Source organism: Chiloscyllium punctatum, chromosome 16 (assembly GCF_047496795.1).
Source record: "Chiloscyllium punctatum isolate Juve2018m chromosome 16, sChiPun1.3, whole genome shotgun sequence".
Classification (NCBI taxonomy): domain Eukaryota; kingdom Metazoa; phylum Chordata; class Chondrichthyes; order Orectolobiformes; family Hemiscylliidae; genus Chiloscyllium; species Chiloscyllium punctatum.
This window is the reverse complement of record NC_092754.1, coordinates 16,275,375-16,296,490: the sequence shown is the minus strand read 5'-3', so window position 1 is coordinate 16,296,490 and position 21,116 is coordinate 16,275,375. Positions and strand designations below refer to the sequence as shown.

The window sequence follows — 21,116 nt, the reverse complement described above, 5'->3', positions numbered from 1 at the left end:
CCACCCCATTAATCTCCTGATACAGCTTTGCCATTTCCACCACCTACACTCAGATTTCCTCCCCCCCCCCCCCACCCCCGCCACGAGCGATATATTTCCATCCCCACCCCTATCAGCATTCAGCAGAGACCATTTCCTTCACAACTTCCTCGTTAGGTCCAACCCACTTTCCACTCCCGGCACCTTCCCTTGCCACCGCAAGAGGTGTAAAACTTGTGCCCACATCTCCCCCATCACCCAAAGCCCCAAAACATCCTTCCACATCCGGCAGAGATTTTCCTGCACATCCAAACAGCTGTGTCTGTAGCTCTCAATGTGGTCTCCTCTACACCGGGGAGACAGAATGCCAATTTGTGGTACATTTCCAGGAACATCTCTAGGACACACTCACCAAACAACCCCATCGCCATATGGCCGACCAGTTCAACTACCCCTCCCACTTCTCCAAAGGCATGCAAGTCCTGGGCCGCTTCCACTACCAAATACTAGCCATCTGATGCCTGGAGGAAGAACACATCATCTTCTGCCTTGGGACCCTCCAACCACACAGCATTAACATCAATTTCACCAGTTTCTTCATATTCCCTTCAACTTCTCCTTCCCTGCCCCCCCCCCCCCACCCCAAATCCAACTTGGCACCACCCTTTTGAATGTCCTACCTGTCCATCTTCTTTCCCACCTATCCGCTCCACCCTCCCTGCCTACCTGTCACCATCATCCCCCCGACTACATCTCCCTATTGCCTTCCCAGCTACCTTACTCCCAGCTCCACCCCCACCCTCCTATTGATCTCTCAGCCCCCTTCCCTCCCCACCCACATTCTTGATGAAGAGTTTATGCATAACTGAAGTTCCTCACTACCAGGAACCATTTTTTTCTACAACCTGTCTAATGTCATCGAAGTCAACGTAAATGCAGTGCCCAGAATTGGGTGCAATGCTGCAATTGAAGCCAAATTGGTGTTCATTGTTTTATAAAAGTATTTCATAATAGCATTGCTTTTACACTTTATGCCTCAATTTAAACACCAAAGGTCCTTACATGTCTTATTAATCACTTTCTCAATGCTAATGTCTCCAGGTCTCTCTGTTCTTGCACCTCTTTTAAAATTGTACCCTTTATTTCAATTTGCCACTCTGTCGTCTTCCTATCAAACTTTGCACTTGTTATTACGAAATATCATCATCCAACTGTCTGCCCATTCAACCAGTCTGTCTCTGACCCCTCTGAATCTATAGGACGAAGTGGGGATTGCAGATGCTGGAGATCAGAGTCAAAAAGTGTGGCAGTGGAAAAGCACAGCATGTCAGGCAGCATTCGAGGAGCAAGAGAATCAACGTTTTGGGCATAAGCCCTTCATCAAGAATGTGGGGGAGGAGGAGTGGGGGCTGAGAGATAAATAGGAGGGTGGGACTAGGGCTTTGCGGAATGTAGTTGAGAAGGCGATAGGTAGATGCACATGGGTGGCGATGGACAGGTAGGACAGATCAAGAGGGTGGTGCCAAGTTGGAGGATTGGATCTGGGATGTCATTTTCACATTTCACAATACTTCATTGGCATATTTTAAAATTGTGTCTGGTACCTCAGAGTCAAGGTCATTGATATATATATCAGGTGGTACTTTAGTCCTATCACCACCCCGAAGAGCATGCAATTGTATATCTTCCCCAGTCTGGAAAATAACCATTCACCATTACTGAGTATCCTTTCAAATGGGTCATGAAGAATAACTTAATGTTGTATGAAACTGTTGAGTACTGGGTCAAATAAGTGACCAAATGAAGTTCTTCAATATATTAAAATGTGCAGACAACTTGATTTTGACACCAGTAAAATATGATGGCTGAAAGCAGTTATCTCTTCCAAATTGTCATCTTTTAACTGATAATGTTGGAAATACTCAGCAGTTCAGGCAGTTCTGTGCAGGGAGAAAGAGTTAACATTTCTCATCTGTGATCTTCATTCAAAACTATTCAGATGCAACGTCATTGACCTGGAATGCTAACTTTGTTTTCCTCTTCACAGATGCTATCTGACTTGCTGAATAATTAAAGTATTTTCTGTTTGTTTATGTAAATGATTTTCAGAATATAGAAGTCATGATTAGTAAGTTTGTAGATGACATCAAAATTGATGGCACAGTGGACAGTGAAGAAGGTTTTACAAGATAACATCTTTACCAAATGGGTCAATGAGCTGAAAAACGCAGATGGAGTTCAATCTGGATAAATGCAAAGTATTGCGTTTTAGTACAACAAACAAGGGTTATACGATTAATCGTAGGGCCTTGGGTAATGTAGAACAGAGGTCCCTAAGGGGAAGTTTGCGTCACAGACAGGGTGGTTAAAAAGGCGTTAGGCATGCTTGCCTTCATTACTCAGACCTTTGAGTATAAGAGTTGGAAGTTATGTTGAAGTTGTACAGAACATGGTGAGGCCTCTTCTGGTCACCCAGTTATAGGAAAGATACTATTAAGTTGGAGAGGGTTCAAAAGAGATTTACCAGGATGTTGCCCAGTATAGAAGTTTTGAGTTATAAAGAAAGGCTGGGCCATTTTTCCACTGCAGCGTAGGAGCTTGAGAGGAGACCTTAGAAGCTTATAAAATAATGAGGGGTATAGATACAGTGAATGATCGTTGTCTTTTCCCTAGTGTATGGGACGAGAGAGATTTAAAAAGACATGAAGCATGATTTCTTTTACACAGAGGGAAGTTCACATGTGGAATAAATTTCTAGAGGAAGTGGTTGATGTGGGAACAATTACAATGTTTAAAAGATGTTTGGATGAATACATGATTAGGAAAGGTTTGGAAGGATATGTGCTCAGAGTGGGCAGGTGGGGCTAATTTAGTTTGGGATCATGTTTGGCATGGAGTGGTTGGACCGAAGGGTCTGTTTCTATGCTATGTGACTTGATGACTGCAGCATTTTGCTTTTTGTGTCCTGATTTGGCATTGTATATATGAGCCCTCGTGAGCTATGGATCTGAGAGGAAGCAGCAGAAATTCTGATCTCATTGCAGACATTTTTAAATGTTTAATTTTTATGTAGTTACTTCAACTTCCTGAAAGTGAATTACAAATTGGCATCTAATTAATTATATGGATGGTTTATAGGTAAAATGTATATGCAGAATGGCTATAGGACAATTAAGATACTTAAGAATTAATTCTTCATAAATCCCAAGAGCAAGACATGGGCAGAGGAGGAGAATTGGTATTGTCAGCAAGTTTTGAGAATTGCAGTATTGTCATATGATCTCACTAATCTGGCATTCATGATGTAGAGGTGCCAGTGTTGGACTGGGGTGGGCAAAGTTAAAAAAATCACACAACACCAGATTAAAATCCAGCAGGTTTATTTGGAAGCACTAGCTTTCGTAAGAGCAGCGCTCCAAAAGCTAGTGCTTCCAAATAAACCTATTGGACAATAACCTGGCGTTGGGAAATTTTTAACTTAATCTGGCATTGACTGTCAAAAATGCCATTAATTTCTGTTGTTAGTACTGCTAATTTATTTAATTTTCATTTGTCATTGGTTAACAAGAAATTTTATTTCTAGTTCTAATGGCAATCTGAATATAACAATTGATTAGAGATTTTAAAAAAAATAAGAAACACTGATCAAATACCAAACTTTACTGGCTTTCTCTTGCAGGGTCCTCCTCACAAATGTGCCTTATTTTTCGTAGATAATAGTGGAATAGACATAATTCTTGGAGTCTTCCCATTTGTCAGGGAGCTGCTGTCAAAAGGCACAGAGGTAACATATTATACATTGCTACTTATGGTTGAGAAATAGTGAACAAAAGGCCTAACAATCTCAATTAGACACATGCATGTGTATGCACATGTTATCATATACAGAGCCAAACTGTGTTAAGGTTTGAGGCATTAAATGGAGGGTGGGGCAGTCACTTCTTGGACCACGCAACAGTGTGGAGATGCTAGACGTGGGCAAACCCACTTTTTATTCCTTGATTTTATGCTTATTCTCTTCCTTGGGTTGCTGCAGTGGCAGAAAGTGGTAAATTTGTTCTTATTTGATACTAGCCATGGGTGTTCAGTGCCTCAGCTGTATTGAGTTAGCTGAATGAATTCAGGATGGCAGTGGGAGGCTACAGGTGTTGACCTCTAAAGCACTGGGATAATGAGGAGGCAGATTAGTTTCCCCTAATCATTAGCGGATGACAATAGCTCTAAAGTGTGCTGGATAAGGACAGGATATGACTTGGCTCTCAATGTCTACCAGAATCGAGTATCTGACACTAATTCTGTAGATTTGTTTAGGACAAGAGGTCATGCAGGAAAAGCTCCAGAGGGCAGCAAATATTTGACAGCATTTTTAGGGAACTTGTGTTATACGGTCAAGAAATGGGGAAAAAAAAGGGCTTATTTTCTGTTAGCCAAATTGGTCCTCATTCTCCCTCCTTGGACTTCGAGTTGTTGCAAACAGTCGAAATAATTTTTATTTTATTAGTCACCAACTTTGTCATTGGCTTAAAATGACGTACCCCCATCCCTAGCGTCCTCACACAGTTGCTTGGTCCAAGGAGTAAACTGCCCCACCTTCCATTTAGTATCTCAAATCTTAACACCGATTGTGTCTGGCTGTGTTAGTGTGCATGTACACAGGCACATACATGCATTGAATTGAGATTGTTGGGCATTAGGCTGTGTCTCTGCCCTTGTGTAATGTTGTTTGCTGAATCAGAGCTTCACGATGTGGCGTCAGTAAAGTGTGACACGAAAGTAAGTGTGTTAATCAAAAGAGGTTTGCAAAATAAGTATCATTTTAACATTCTCTGGCTGTGCCTCCTCTACCTTAAACCATCTTTGTCTGTAAATGCTATTTTTCCTAGTGTGTATCAGACTTTCATCTAGCTGTAAGCCAGCTATAATGATCATGCAACATTTTGATAGGAATGAATTACATTCAAAATACATACTTCTTTTGTGATACTGGTAGCTTCACTTGTTATGTTATCTGTTACCATGTCCTCTGTCCCCTCCCCAGCTCCAATGGGGCCATCTGTTCTTTCCAGTTTGGCAGTTAGACAGACCATTGTTCTGCCATTCATTCTCATATTCCGATCACTTAACCTGCACTCTCAGCACCCTTTTTACCCCAGCACTCCAACTCCCAATTACTGAGATCATCAGGCATAGGAGCAGAAATTAGGCTATTCAGCCCATTGAGTCTGCTCTGCCAATTAATCAGGCTGAAAAGTTTCTCAATCCCATTCTCCCTTGATGCTCAAGAGCCAATCTATCTCAGTCTTAAGTATACGCAATGATTTGGTCTCCTCAGACTTCTGTGGCAATGAATTCCATAGATTCACCACTGTCTGGCTGAACAAGTTTCTCTTTATCTCCGTTCTAAAAGGTCTCCCCTTTACTCTAAGTCTTTCCTACCAATGGAAACATCTTCCCTCTTCCCAACATCTATCTGTCCAGGTCATTCAGTATTCTGCAAGTTTCAATTAGATTCCCCCCCTCATCTTCCTAAACTCCATAGAGTATAGACCAACAGTCCTCAAACATTTCTTGTATATTAAGCTTTTCATTTCTGGGACCATTCTTATGAATCTCCCCTGAACACATGCTAAGGCCAGTACCTCCTTCCTGAGATATGGGGTGAAAATGTGTTGCTGGAAAAGCACAGCAGGTCAGACAGCATCCAAGGGGCAGGAGAATCGATGTTCCAGACATGAGCCCTTCTTCAGGAGATATGGGACCCAAAACTGTGCACAATACTACAAATGCAATTTGACCAGAGCATGAGAGAGCCTCAGAAGTACATCCCTACTTTTATATTCAACTCTCAATTGCATTTGCCTTCCTAACTATTGACTCATTCTGCAAGTTAACCTTGAGAGAATCCTGGACTAGAACCCCTCAAGTCTCTTTGCACTTAAGACTTCTGAATTTTCTCCTCATTTAGAAACTAGTCCATGCCTCTATTCTTCCTAACAAAGTGTATGACTTCACACTTCCCCCATTGTGCTCCATCTGCCACTTCTTTGCCCACCCTCCTACCCTGTCCAAATCCTTCTACAGCCTCCCTGTCCCTCTCACTATCTTTGTATTGTCTGTGAACTTAGCTAGAATGCCCTCAGTTCCTTCATCTAGATCAATAATGTACAAAGTGAATTGCATTAAGGCTGCTCCTTCACATTTCACTTCAGCTCTGATGAAGAGATATCTACACTCGAAACATTAGCTTGCTCTATCTCCAGATGCTGCCTGACCTGCTGGGATTTCCAGCATCATTTGTTTTTAGTACAGATTCCAGCATCTACAGTGATTTGCTCCTTCCTTTTGTGATATGTTGACCATCTTTTAAGTTGGAGGTGCCTGTGTCAAAGACCTTACTCTAGGCTTACCTGTTGCTATTTTACTTTGTTGTGATTGCTGTTTTGCTGCTTATTACCTTTCGAGGCTGTCTGATCTCATTCCCTTCTCCATTCCAAATGCCAAGTGTAGTCAAAAACCTTTTTATGGGCAGTTTCCAGTCAACAGCTGTATATTTGGGGTAACACTCCACAGTTGCTGGATCATCACTGTAAATATTTGATGTGATAGCAGAAGCTTTTGAGTCTTGCTTTGCTTACATGGCTTTTGCAAGACATGTCTAAACTCTATTTCAGTAGATCTGTCTGTGATTTCACTCCAAGCTTGCCTGACACAATTGTCTTCAAATGCAGGTCATTTTAGCCAGTAACTCAGGACCAGCATTAAATGATGTTACCTGCAGTGAGTTGGCAATAGTTACAGAGAGGATTGCAGCGATGGATTCAGTCATCAGGTGCGCAGTGTAAAAGAATTGCATTCACTAGTCCTGCCTTTACTTTCAATACAATTCCAAATATTACTTCTGGCTGGAGGAGTACTAATTTTAAAAAAGAGACTTTATCTTTTCATTTTATTTTATAACATTTGGAGGAATTTGCTGTGCTATTAAGTTAAAGTGGGACTAATTAAGATGTTTCTCTCAAAGAGCTGATCCAGGCATGGTGGGCCAAATGGGCTCTTTCAAAGGCATTTGATTATGTGTATCCTGGGATGGAGAGAAGCTGGTAAGCACGATTTGTTGGTCACGTCGTCTAAAGTGTGAAGATTCCAGTAAATTGGTTGGTTGACCTTTGCTTAGAAAATGAGGACAAGACTAGGCACCATCTCCACCACTGAATTGCCCCTTGAGACGAATGTCATCCAGGCTTACACCTGGTTAAGTCCAGGTTCTAGATGGATCTAGAATTGTACCCCAGTAAAGGGACAGGAGCAGAACTAAACAAAATTTGCTTTGTCATTGTGGTGAGATTTAAACAGTAAGGTGGAATCTCTGCCATACTTTACCAGTGTAAGATAAAACACTAGCATACTTGATAAAAAAGGCTTTTTACACTATTCCTTCAGATTTTTGCTGAAGTTAAGTGAGGGCAGTAATGTGATATCTGTGACTTTAGGGTATTTATTGCTGTTATGGACTCTCCTTGGCCCTTTAACAAATTGCTGTGTGGCTGGTTGTAATGGTTGAGCTGGCAACTGTGGTTGACTGTGTTCCTGTTCCTTCTTGCAGGAAAGCTTTAGAGGAAGATAAATTGTTATTGGTTCAGAGTGGCTCAAGTTCGCCTTGTCTAGATCTGAGGTAATTTTCTTTACATTTTTATTAAATAGACCTTGTTTAATTGATAATTGTTTGTCTTTCCCAGTGTGTCTTTCAAATGCCTCCTTAATCATACTACCTAATAAGGGTTCAGTCACCATTGCAACCCCCACCCCAAAAATAAATTCAGTGCCTATTTGTTTTTACGGAGATGAGCTGCTTTGTCAATATTTAATTATAATTGTGCTGTGAAACGATAGGCGATGGACCTTGTTCTGTGACTTTGATTCTTGCTCTGGTACAGTTCCTAGTGCCATCTTTTCATCATTACTGTGCCAAAGCAGGCCTTGTTTTCTCTTTCTCTAACATTCAAACTTGTGCTTTCCTTCTCCTACTTTCTCAGTTGCTTGGTCCTGTTTCTCTATTTTGTCTCCGTGTGTGTCCCACACACACACAATTGAATGCATAATTAGGAACCGAACACAGGATTATTTATTTTTCCTTCATAATAATCCAGAACTGCCATTCCAGTTGTAGGATCAAAACTGCTGTAGCAGTTGAGGTCAGCTGTCTGGCAAGAATTCAGGGACGTTCTGGTCTGTGAGACTAAGTTGCCTGTAGCAACTGAATCATTGGAGAGTTGTTACCCTTTTTAAAACGTTCTACTGTTCTGCTTATGCTCATTTGAGCTGAGTAAATTTTTGTCACTTTTGCCAATAACTATTGGGAGGGGTACAAGAGAGAACTATTTTTGTTTGTGTGCTCTCCTTAATAGTTCTGCAGTCTTTTCCCAAGGGAAAAGGATCTGACACACACTCAACTTGATGGAGTCAGTCGTGAGTGTATATCTGACCCATAACTTGAGTGAATTTTAAAAATAATATTTCAGAAATTTGCATTTTTGATTTTCATACAAGTCCAGTTGAGTGAAAAGTTTGAACTAATACTTATTTGCCCTAGACTTTGATTTAAAAACTTAACATTAGAGTGAAATGCTGCAGGGCATGAATCTGTCTCTCATGTTTAGTGATGTATGTGATTATAGTAAAACACATTGGTTTTAAGAGCAATTTGTTTTTGCATCATTGTTCTCCAAGCTAAGAGGATGGTGAAATTTGTATTCTGAGCAGTAGAGTTAAAAGGATATATGTATGGTACTCAGGAAATGCTGTAAGAAAACATTTGCATAGTATTACATGTTTTCATGATATTGCATTGTGCTTCACCTAATATTTTTGTTATGCAGATTAACCCTTCAAATACCAATTTTTGCACAGCAAAGGTTCAGAGTCAGCTGTTGAGAGTATTGAGCAGTAATTCTGTCTTTGTGTTAGCAACTGAGCAAAGAATGTTGGTCTAGGTATGGGAAGAACACACTGTGATTTTTCAAAAGCCAAATGGGATCTTTATTCTCCAACTAAACAGACAGTGTTTCTATTTAACTTGCAGTTCTGAATTGATGTATCAAAGCCCAGGAGTGGAGATTTAATTATAACCTTCTCATTTTAGAAAGAGCATTAGCAATTGAGTTGCACTGATCGTAAACAGCTGCCAAAATTTATGCCAAATATTGTATTCGGGTGCAGTTAACACAACACAAAAAAGTAGAAGCACACTCTGGAGATGATACAGATAAAAGCAACTTGACACTTCACCCAAAGCAAGGTATAAAAGGGCGCAGGCTTTGAAAGATGAGAGAAACAGGGAGGCTTAAATTCTCTGATGTGGAAATCTTGTTGATTTAAGTCGACATCTGACTGAGGTCAAAAGCTTTGTAGCACCATTAGATGCAAATTTTAATTGGTGTAAAATACTGCTTTAAAGAGAAATCCAGAAAACCTTATTTAGTTTACTCTGTTGTTTGAAGTATTATGTGAAATGGTGTAATGGAGGGAGTTCAGAGTGCTGATGATGCCACAATGGGATTACCATCTGATGAAGGAGCAGCGCTTCGAAAGCTAGTGCTTCCAAATAAACCTGTTGGACTATAACCTGGTGTGTTATTTTTAACAATGGGATTGAACATTAACGGGATGTGAAGTCATGTTGTTTCATTGATAGCATGAGCGATAGATGGGTTTAATGGAATTACCCTCCATTTCTGCTGCATGTTGATTTGGAAATTCTGGATAATAGAGAACGAGCCTTTACCCAGTTGACATCCCGAACTGTTGTCACTTTCACCCAAAGATTAGAATTATTATAAATATTAATACTGATCTTTTATTTTCTCTTTCTCTCAGTCGACTGGACAAAGGGTTGGCAACAGTGGTCTGGGAGAGGAAGACTGACCTGGTGATAATTGAAGGCATGGGTCGAGCTATTCATACAAACTATTACGCTGCGTTACGTTGTGAAAGCCTCAAACTTGCCGTCATCAAGAATGCCTGGCTGGCAGAACGACTTGGTGGGAGAATTTTCAGCGTCGTTTTTAAATATGAGATGCCACCAAAGTGATTGGGAGGACTTGATGAAGAAGGACTTCACATTGCACTGGCACTGAGATGTCTCCTGTGGAATGTAATTGTATTTTTTTTTTCTGTGACTATATAATTGAATTTGCAAAAAATGTCAATATGGATCAGCAAAGCTTTTGTGTCAGAAGCAATAATATATATTATATATGTACAGCAACCATATCCTTGTTTTAAACAAACAATTATTGTATAGACACAGTATTTGTGGAAACGAACAATTATTTTGCTTTTGGTCACTCAAGACAATCAGGTGAAATGTTATCTGTTTCGCTATCTGTTCCCTTTGAAGAAATCTACTTAAAGGTAGTGTGTCTGCAGATGCTGGTGTTTCCTTTTAGGTGCCAATAAAATGTAATGGTGCATGAGTGATATTTTAACACTGCACCCCCTTGGTGGTAGTACAATTGCAAATGTGCTTCAAACCTTGAATCATGTTTGAAAAGAGCAATTGAAGCTGTATTGGTAGGTATAGGTTTTTGTCAGTATCACACTCTGGGTACAGTTGTGGTGGATGTTGTTCTGTCACTGTAGCACAGTATTGGAGTGCAAATCTATCACTGCACCACTCGGGGTGCAGTACTGGTGAGTACGGGTCTGTTCTTCTATAACCAGTGAACTACTGTTGAAACGTCATCACTGTGGTAAACTAGGAAAACATATCAACCAATTTACACACAACAAGCTCCAATAAATTACAATGAGATAATGACCAGATGGCATGTTTTTTAAGTGTTGAGAGATCAATGTTGATCAGACCACAGAAAACACTCCTCTGCTTCTTGGAGGTAACACCATGAAATCTTTCACTTCCATCTAAGATAGCAAATAGTCTTCAATTTAATGTCTCATCCAAAAGGAAGCATCTTAGACATTGCAGAACTCTTACAGTACTACATTGGGAGTATCAACTAGGATATTGTGTAAATGTCTTTGGTGTTTGTCTTGAACTCAAACCTGCTGGCTTGGAGGTACCAGATCAAGACAGGTACAATCTATTTGTGATTTGAAACAGCCGACTTAAGTCTCTGAAGACAGGGACTCAAAGCTTTAAAACTAAGACTTGTTTTGAACTGAAATGTCAGTTGAGCCCAGCACCTGTTTTTTGCAGAAGTGACCAGTGACCTGGAGGTTTCAGTTTTGTTTGAAGTTTTCTTGATTTAAGATGCTAGCAATGTACTGTCCTGAAAGGCTTGTCAGATTTCAAGTATTACATTTATATGTTGTCCAGTTTTACATTTCAAAGTAAGCAGTACCCTGCAAGAATTTTGCAAATTTTGCAAATTTTTGGAAACCTTGTGGCAGTTGGAAATGATGCAGAGTAAATTCAGTCAAATGTACCCAGGTCTTTTGGGTGATGGGGTAGAGGAGCTAATACCAAGAGCTAACAGGGAGGAATAGGAGCTGTGAAGGATCAAAAGAGTCCTGGTTGATGCCATTGTTGAGTGGTTATGGTCTTGTAAATAGTCATGCTTTATTTCCATTGGCAGGTGATATGATTTGAAGAGATCAAGTTTAAAATGATCTAGGTTACAGGAGCATGCTGATTCTTGGTGTCTCAGCTTACATACAAATCATGACCAGACAGAAATAATGCCTGGGGGCTGGTCTGTTCTTGTTTCCCCATGCCTCTGAGTTTGTTTGGTCAAGAACGATGGAGAGCATAAATAAAAATTCAAGGGTGTATCATGCTATTTTTATGAACTGCAGTGACCAAAATGAGTTCTGTCTCCACCACCCAGTTGAACACTTAAGATCCTTTTTTGTCAATCAGTTATATTAGTCACCACAACTGACTTTTGCCCTTTTAGGAATTGGCCTTCACTAAGAGCCTCATTTGGTGTATCCTTTTCTGAGGAATGTTCAGCCTGCTTTATTTCTGCCTCCACGGTTTTAAAATCTGCTAATTTAACTGGAAATAGAAATTTTGAGCAGTATTTGTTCCCAAAATGCATTCTAATTGAAATTGTTTATGGCTAGTTGTTGCATATCTCATTTGGCAGAATGATTTTATCTTTGTGATTGAAGTATAATGGGATCTTCTTTGCCAACTCTTCAGAAGATCAATCTAGTTAGTTCTATGTTACTGGATTTTCCCTGCAGCCCAGAATGTTTTTCAAATATTTTTCCAATTTCATTTTGAAAGTTACTAATGAATCTGCTCTGCCATCCTTTCAGGCATTGCACAAGCAGTGTCAGCTAGACAGAGCTTGGGAGCACAGGGTGAAAGGAAATGAAACCACTTCATATGTTCTATTGCAAATGTGGGAACTTCTGTGATAACAGCGGTGTGTTAGTAATCATGTAAGCTTGAAGCACCTCCCTGCACTATTGCTTTAATATCCAAGACATGATTGTGGAATAGCTGAAAAATGTGTTGCTGGAAAAGCGCAGCAGGTCAGGCAGCATCTAAGGGGCAGGAGAATCGACGTTTCGGGCATAAGCCCTTCTTCAGGAATCATGATTGTGGAATAGGTTTGCAATATTAATTCTCTCACTATTGCTATTTTTAAAATCTTTCCAGAGAACTCAAAATGGCTGCCTTATAGTGCCCATAAAGCTGTAGCATCTCAGCAATTGACTGCACCTCATAAATATGCCTAGATAATTCCTTTCACCACAGTGTTTGGCCTTGGGAAATACTGCAGAGTGCTTGATCCTGTTCTTGTTTGACATTTATGCACCCCAATATTTTCCTAATGGGGTTGCCATATGGGAGTCATAAGTAGGAATCATAGCTGGTTTTCTTGGACTTGTATCCCTGGGGGTGCTGTGACCAACTGTTTGACTTGTATTGCTACCCTAACTGAGATCAATTCATTAAACAGATCAAACTCTGGCTTTTCCTGATTTCTGTAGCTGTGTCATAACTGGCACAATCAGACCATAAGGAGTTTTGATTTTAAGTGGAAAAATTAATTTAATGAGATTTTAATAATGCTTTTTAAATTCAGAACCAGCATTTTGACTCACTAAGATAATCACATGATATTCTTGTCTGCAGTTAGTGACAACACCACCACTGGTCAAAATGAGAGGTTAATAAAATACCCCTGTTGGTCCTACCTGGAGGCTGCACTGTCTAGGGATTGATTTTATGCATATTATTAATTATTTAATTATCCTCCACTTAGCCAGCAAAACAGTCCTGCTGTCCTTGGGACACTTATTTCCTGTAGTTTCAAACATGAGTTTAGAAACTTGTGAAATCCAATTGCAAATCCTGATCCACACCAACTCATCGGTTGACACACTGGTATCAATATTCATTGTTTCTAACAATCCCTGCAATTCTTTTTTGTTTTGCATGATCTGTTTGCTCTAATGTATGATGAATGTTTTCGCAAGGCCACTGTTACAGTTTACACTGATGTTTACTGTGAGGCTGGTGCATGCATGCAACTCAGAGAAACACTGGCCCCAATTTGATTGATTTGTATCGTCTTTGTTGTGCCAGGCAGCTGTCTTCAGGATGTGGTGTGATTTTGAGCAAGTCTTTAACAAGCTTGTAAAAGGTGCATTGGCAACATTCTTTCAAATTAAACAGTGACAGTAGGATAGATCAAGCTGGTACTAGGTAACATTAGCATGAGCATCAAGAAGTTCTTCACACTAAAAATGGTTAGTGGGTACGGTAAGGTGTACATAAATCATTTAAGCAGCTGCCAGGTTCCAAGAGTTGGGGCAAGGGAACCTTTCTGGCTGGATGAATAAAGATGAGCTTAAAGATCTTTCTCGTTGTTTTGAAAGGCTATTTAGAGAAAAGAAAAGCGTTATAGTTATACAAGGATCTGCCAAAGTGCTTTAAAAGAAATCAACTAAACAACTGCCAATTTTCTTTCAGTGCAGTCCCATAAACAGCAACTGATTGAGTGACTGGTAGAGTTGGAGAAAGGAATGTTGAGTAGGAATTAGGAGAACTCCCTTCTGAGTAGTGCCGGGGAATATATAACTAATACTTGAGCAGGCAGTTAGGACCTTAGATTAATACCTGATGCTGAACTACCTCCAGTAGTGCAGCATTTCACTGTCAAAGTCCATAAAGGGTTTCAAACTAATAACCTGAGTCAAGGATGAGAGCTACCCATTGAGCAAAAGCAGGCACTTACGATGAAAAGTTGAAATGCATTTTTATTTAAACTGTTTTTCTAATCAATCTCTAGAGCAAATGGGTCTTGAATTTAGGCCTCGCAGTCCAGGGGTAACAACACTATCAGTGCGCCAGAAGAAGATGTTAAATAATTTGATTGTAATCATTCATGAATTAAATTAATATTTGATTAGTGAGTTAAAAGTCCCAGCCTAGCCATGTAGATATAAATTTCCCTTTAAGCGTAAATGGCTTGAATCTGTTTTATACACAGTTTAACTTTGACACGTCATTAAAAATTTAATCAGTATTATGTAGCTCGGAACAAGTTTTACTGAGCAGTTCAACTTGAGTAAGAAAATGCAGTCATTTCACTACCTTTGCTCCACCCTCTTCCCATTTTGAAAATCTTCTTTTATGTTGGAGTGTAGATTTACAGAAAAAAATTTGAAAGGGAATAACTTCTTGTGGTGGCGTGGAGAGAGGTGGCACTTGTAAATTTACAGTGTTAATTGAAAGTTTGATGGTCTCTCCAAACTTCAGCTGAGCAACTAGAACAGAGATTGCTGAAAAAAATTCAGCAAGTCTCACAGCATCTGTGGAGAGAAATCCAAGTTAACGTTTCGGGTCACTCAACCTGAAATGTTAACTCTGATTTTTGTCCACGGATGTTTCTAGATCTGATGAATTTTTCCAGCAATTTCTGTTTTTGTTTCTGATTTCCAGCATCTGCAGTTCTTTTGGTTTTTATTCAGTGCTGAGCAACCTGCAGCCATTCACAGCTGCTGATTTGAGTCATGCTCCTTGGGTGCACGACAGTGCATCTCAAGTCCTGTTGTGCTGGCAGTTAAAAATGATTAAAACCACCTAGAAGGTGTGCAAGTTGATGGGGTAATGTGTCAAAGACAGGAATTCTACCGTACACTTTGATGTTTTGCATTGTTTTATGAGGTAGGAGAATGATCTGGCAGTGAAATACGCAGCAATATTGCTCCACAATGCTTTCCAGATCCTCTGTTTATAAGTTGCATCATGTATTGTAATTAAGTCATTTTGTTGATGGGTTGATGAATTAATTTGCAAGGAATGAATAAATAACGTGCAAATGCTGTGCATTTAAATTTTCAGAGGGAAGAATTTGGATATCTTACAGCAGTAATGTTGACAGGGTGACAGGTAACATACAGCAATATGCAGTTAACCTCTAAAGTCAATGATTGAATCTCATACTCAGGTCACATTTCCAATCTCAGGCTAGTGCTGTCAAATAGGTTAGATTCTGGTTTGGAATGATGAATTCCTATTTAAAATAGAGGATTTTGTACAGTTTGACTGTAATACAAAGCAAAAATAAAAATGGTCAAAGCTATCCTGGATTGACCTGGGTCACACTGCTCAAACAGCATGACATGATGTGGGAGACCACTTGAACTAAGGAATGGATTTAAAAAGGGAAATTCTTTGCTGTATTTTATGTGCTCAATTACATAAAACCATGTCAATAGATTAAATATAGATTATTTTGGAAGGAGTATTTTGTTCTGTGATTTTTGACTAATCTTAATTTGAAAAGTATGCCAAATGTGTAGATGATCTGTATTTTTATCTGGTTCTTTACTTCCAGGAGATCTCTCAGTTTTAAATGAAGTGGTAAGTATATATATTGTGATGCATAAGTTATCACTATACTGTAGACATAGCTAGGAATTGGTTTGAAATTTCATGTTCGCTTTAGTACAGTTTATTATTTGTCTTATCTATTTATCTATCCTAAACTTGCTCTCACTTCAAACTCTTGGCTACTGAGGGAAGGGTAGTTGTCTTTTTGTGCTGGTTTCTATCCTGCTAACCCTGGAAATGAACAACCATTTTAAGTTAAGGTTATAAACTTTCTTATTATAAATATGTAATTTTTTAAAGTAAGAACGTCAGTCTTGAGAGCAAAGTTACAAGTAAAATGGCCATGAGTTAAATGATAACCTTAACAAAAAAGTACTTAATACAAGTGTATGTATACAATATTTTATTAAGATAACAGTCTAAATCAACACTGACATGACATGAAGCTTTTACTGAATATTGCGTAAATAATAGATAAAGTAGCGTGACAAATAAAGCCATGCATGTTTTAAAATAAATCAAAAAATTCTTTAAATTGCGGGGTGCTGGAGAATAAAGTACTGTCCTATTTTAAACATTGTGTTCCCCAGGTCAGGCACAAAATATAAATGTTGAGGATTGTGCAGTCAAATAAAACAATGTGCTTACACCTAACCTCAAATTTCCCCTTGTTGAACTAGTACTTCCAATATTTGAGAGCAATCCTTTTTTTGGCCATTCAGATTGCTTTTGTCTTTGTGCAAAGTTACTGTAAACTTTGTAATATAGACTTATCCAAGAACTGGATTAAAATTGCCCCTCACGTAGTACAGTCAGGCTAAGGTTTCGAAAACCAGCACCGGTAGAGATGATAAATTCTTGGAATTGGCTGGCCCACTGGGATAGTCAGACTTCAGATCTTGTGGAGTATGGCTCAATCCAGCCTGGTCTGTTTGCAATTAATTGGTTTGAAAACATTTCCTACTTCTGACATGTACTGTTGCAGTTTATTTCTGCATTGTCTAACATCATTTCCAAAGCCTGTTTTTACAATGCATTTTAACTTTTTAATTACCAATTTCTAGTTACATAAAATTAAGTCTTTTTCAAGGTTGGTTTATTAGATATGTGCTACAGTTTTCTAGGTTAGCAGTTGTTTGATTCAACTTATAACTTGCATTAGAAGAAGGATTGAGGTGGGTTAGCTTGGATCATCAGTGAACAGACATCTTCATTAAGTCAGGCCTTGGTCTTTTTACTGGCATCACTTCTCCCTTTAAACCGAAGGCTAAGTTCTTCAGTGAAGATGCTGCAACAGGATTTCTGTAAATAAAGAACAAAAGAGAAACATGCATGGAATCATTAATTATGATTGAGTCAACTCTGATAAAGGCTTTTCCGATTTTGTCAACCACATCACTTCAAGTCAGAGACCACCACCTGCTTTAACTTCAAACTATGAACCACATATCATTTACTCCATAACTTAAAAAAATTGCTACTTACAACAGTTATTGTTGTGGTATCTCAAAGTGGGATTGCCATTTTAAGAAGGTGGCTTTTTCAGATGTGAGTCCAGTCTAAAATTAAGATCAGAACTTTCACCTCATATACAATTCCTTTTTTTGGTGGGCAATGACATTTACCACCCTTCTTTTACAATGTGTTAGAATTTTGGTTGACTCCTGGAGAATGAATAGTCTTGGAAGAATTATCAGTTCAGTTGTAAGAAAGGACCAGTGACCCCACCCCACCCCACCCCACACACACACAGAAGCCATACTGTGGATGAAAGTCATCATGAAACCTTATTATTCAAAGTGAAACTGAATGAAGAATACAGACCTGGAGAATTAATTCGTTGAAGTCATTCTCACCAATCCATCCATAGCAGATGCATCTCTCTATGATCACTGCACAGTCATTGTGGAGACCATTGTGTTGTGTAGCCTACCACCATGCAGACTTCAAACTGATCTAGCAACTCAAAATTGGGCATCCACGAGTGCTGTGGGCCATCAACAGCAGAAGTTAATTGATCCATAATCTCAAGGCTCTGTATATCCTGAGTCACCATTTCCACCCAGGTAGATTAACCCCGATTTTGCTGAGAGCAGTACCAGGCAAACCTAAAAATGAGAGATCAACCTAGTGCAGCGACAGCACGGGACTAATTGCATGCCAACATTTGAAGCAGCAAGTGCTTATGATGAGTTAATATTTAATAATTTTTACGGACTTGATTTTGCAAGATTTTGGATTTGCTTGCTTTTTGCAGGTACGTTTCTGATGAATGCTTGTTCACTAATGATCCCTGTCCGGAGGGATATGGGCCAGGTGCTGGCAGGTGGGATTAGATTGGGCTTGGAGATCTGGTCGGCATGGACGGGTTGGACCGAAGAGTCTGTTTCCATGCTGTGTATCTCTATGACTCCATATCTGTCAGGTAGCTGTGTTTTGTTTTGAATTTACTTGAGTAGTTGGTGACCAGTCTGCTGAATCTCAGTTATACTGTTTCTGAAAAAAACTTTGTCATCAATCCTGATTGGCTTTTCAATACTGTGTTCCGCAAGGAACTGTGTCTATCAAAATCCCGAAACAATTGCCTGAATTTGATGAACGTCATTTATATGTGCCAGAATGTCAAGCCAATAATATCTGAACATCTCAAACCTTATCCTTTGTGCTTTCTGGAACTCTAAGAGTTAATGATCAAAAGAGTTTTTTTAAAAAATTTCAGTGAGAAAAATCTAATTTTTCTCACCCCTCTTTTTCCATTGTGTGTACTTTATATAAGAAATAGGATAAGTTATTGGTCCCTCAGGCCTGCTCAACTCTTCAGCATGATCTTGAGAACTCAGATTTCAAAAATCTATCTACCTCCTCTTTTAGATACTTTGTGAATTCCTACAGTGGGGAAGCAGGCCATTTGATCCAACAAGTCACACCAACCCACCCAGACCCTTCCTATCTCTATAACTGCCGTGGCTAATACGCCTAGCCTACAATTCTCTGGACTGTAGGAGGAAACCCCATGCAGACATTGGGAGGATGTGCAAACTCCACACTATCACCCAAGGGTGGATTCGATCCCAGGTCGCTGGCGCTGTGTGGCAGCAATGCTAACCACTGTGCCATCTCATTTTCAGTGATCTGGCTTCTCTATCTCTCTGGGATAGAGATTTCCATACATTCACTAACCTTGGGGAAAAGAAATTCGTTCGCATCCCCTTATTCTGTAAATAAGTCCCCTTGTTTGGATTCCCCCATTAGTGGAAATATCTTCTCAAAATCTATCTTGTCAAGTCTTCTCAGAATTTTGTATGAGATTACCCTTCAATCTTTGAAAAACTAATGAACAAAGGCCTAGCCTGGTAGCTGTTCTTGATAAGCTAACCCCTTCGTCCAGGAATCGGCTTGATGCATCTATTTTAAACTCCAATGCAATGACATGCTTTCTTATGTACAAGGACCAAAATAATACACAGTACTCTGTGTGTGGCATCAGACTTCAGTTCATCAACTCTGAGCAGATGTTCCTTGAGCAACTTGCTGTTGATGTAGTCTTGTTGGTTACACCAGTGTTCACTTATTCTCACATAGTACAGCTGCAACATTGTGAGTTTGCATGATGTACTGTGAGAAATGATCTGATCAAGGTAGTCATTATCCCACAGGTTAGCTTTGATGTGTTCCATTTTGGCATCAAATTTGCAACAAACACATGGCTCAGGTCCTATTTATGAAGTTCCAATAAAGCAAATCTAAAAGCATACGTTGAGCAGTGAAAATATGTTTGTCAGATGAGCACATGGGCAAAACATTTCTATTGATATGCAAATTATGTATGTCTTGGCAAATGTGAAGGAAGCATTCAAGTATGTGGGAAACTTGCTCAAAACTGGTTGTTACAATTCACCAAACCACTTGGCTAGTGACAAAGGTTTTCTTTTCCCAAGAATACCGCATTAAATTTATATTGGAATATGTAGAATAGTGGAACAAGAGAAAAACAGTGTACTCCTATCTTCAAAACAAAAAACTCAACTCAGTTCAAGGACATCGCTATCTTATTAACTCATGGTTCCAGAACTCGATCCTTCTATTAATAAAAGCTAACACACTGTATGCCTTCTTAACAACTCTGTCAACCTGGGTGGCAACTTTCAAGGATCTGTGTACCTGGACACTGAGATCTCTCTGCTCATCTACACTACCAGTGTAGATGAGTAGAATACTATTAGCCCAGTACTTTGCATTCCGGTTACTCCATCCAAAGTGAATCACCTCACACTTGTCCGCATTAAACTCCATTTGCCACGTCTCAGTCCAGCTCTGCAGCTAATCTCTCTGTAACCTACAACATCCTTCGTCACTATCCACAACTCCACCGACCTTAGTGTCATCTGCAAATTTATTAACCCACCTTTCTACGCCCACGTCCAGGTCATTTATAAAAATGATGAACAGCAGTGGACCCAACACCGACCCTTGCGATACACCACTAGTAACTGGACTGGACTCCAGGATGAACATTTCCCATCAGCCACCACCCTCTGTCTTCTTTCAGCAAGCCAATTACTGATCCAAACTGCTATATCTCCCACAATCCCATTCCTCCACATTTTGTACAATAGCCTACTGTGGGGAACCTTATCAAATGCCTTGCTGAAATCCACATACATCACATCAAATGGTTTATTCTCATCTACCTGTTTGGTCACCTTCTCAAAGAACTCAATAAGGTTTGTGAGGCATGACCTACCCTTCACAAAACCGTGCTGACAATCCGTAATCAAATTATTCATTTCTAGATGTTTATAAGTCCTTTCTCTTAGAACCTTTTCCAGCACTTTACCAACAACTGAAGTAAAGCTCACTGGTCTATAATTGCCAGGGTTGTCTCTACTCCCCTTCTTGAACAGGGGAACCACCATTTGCTATCTTTCAGTCTTCTGGCACTATTCCTGTAGACAATGATGATTTAAAGATCAATGCCAAAGGCTCGGCAATGTCCTCCCTGGCTTACCAGAGGATCCTAGGATAAATCCCATCCAGCCCAGGGGACTTAACTATTTTCACACTCTGCAGGATTTCTAATACCTCTTTCTTGTGAACCTCAATCCCACCTAGTCTAGTAGCCTATATCTCAGTATTCACCTCAACAACATTGTCATTTTCTAGAGTGAATGCTGCCGAAAAATATTCATTTAGTGCTTCCCCCATCTCCCCTCACTCCACACACAACTTCCCACTACTATCCTTGATTGACCCTAATCTTACACTTGTCATTCTTTTATTCCTTAAATAGCTGTAGAAAGCCTAAAGGTTTACCCTGATCCCC

At 39.6% G+C, this 21,116-nt stretch overlaps 2 protein-coding genes across 8 annotated transcripts in view; one reads left to right on the top strand and one right to left on the bottom strand.

The window, feature by feature from the left end:
* Positions 1-15,701, top strand: part of pank4 (pantothenate kinase 4 (inactive)) — a 69,059-nt gene extending 53,358 nt beyond the window's left edge. For 2 of the 7 annotated variants that reach the window (XM_072586300.1, XM_072586299.1), the window contains 4 exons: positions 3,659-3,763; positions 6,708-6,808; positions 7,583-7,651; positions 9,853-15,701. In XM_072586300.1, the coding sequence (XP_072442401.1) occupies positions 3,659-3,763; positions 6,708-6,808; positions 7,583-7,651; positions 9,853-10,066 (489 nt within the window). In that variant the 3' untranslated portion in view covers positions 10,067-15,701. Of the gene's footprint in view, positions 1-3,658; positions 3,764-6,707; positions 6,809-7,582; positions 7,652-9,852 lie in introns of those variants that run through there. The other 5 variants (XM_072586302.1, XR_011962691.1, XR_011962690.1 and 2 more) reach the window with 5 other exon arrangements.
* Positions 15,702-16,181: 480 nt separating this feature from the next.
* LOC140486989 (probable glutamate receptor) overlaps positions 16,182-21,116 on the bottom strand; it is a 41,309-nt gene continuing 36,374 nt past the window's right edge. The window contains exon 11 of the mRNA XM_072586298.1: positions 16,182-17,095. Coding sequence (XP_072442399.1) covers positions 17,012-17,095 — 84 coding nt within the window. The 3' untranslated portion in view covers positions 16,182-17,011. The remainder of the gene's footprint in view (positions 17,096-21,116) is intronic.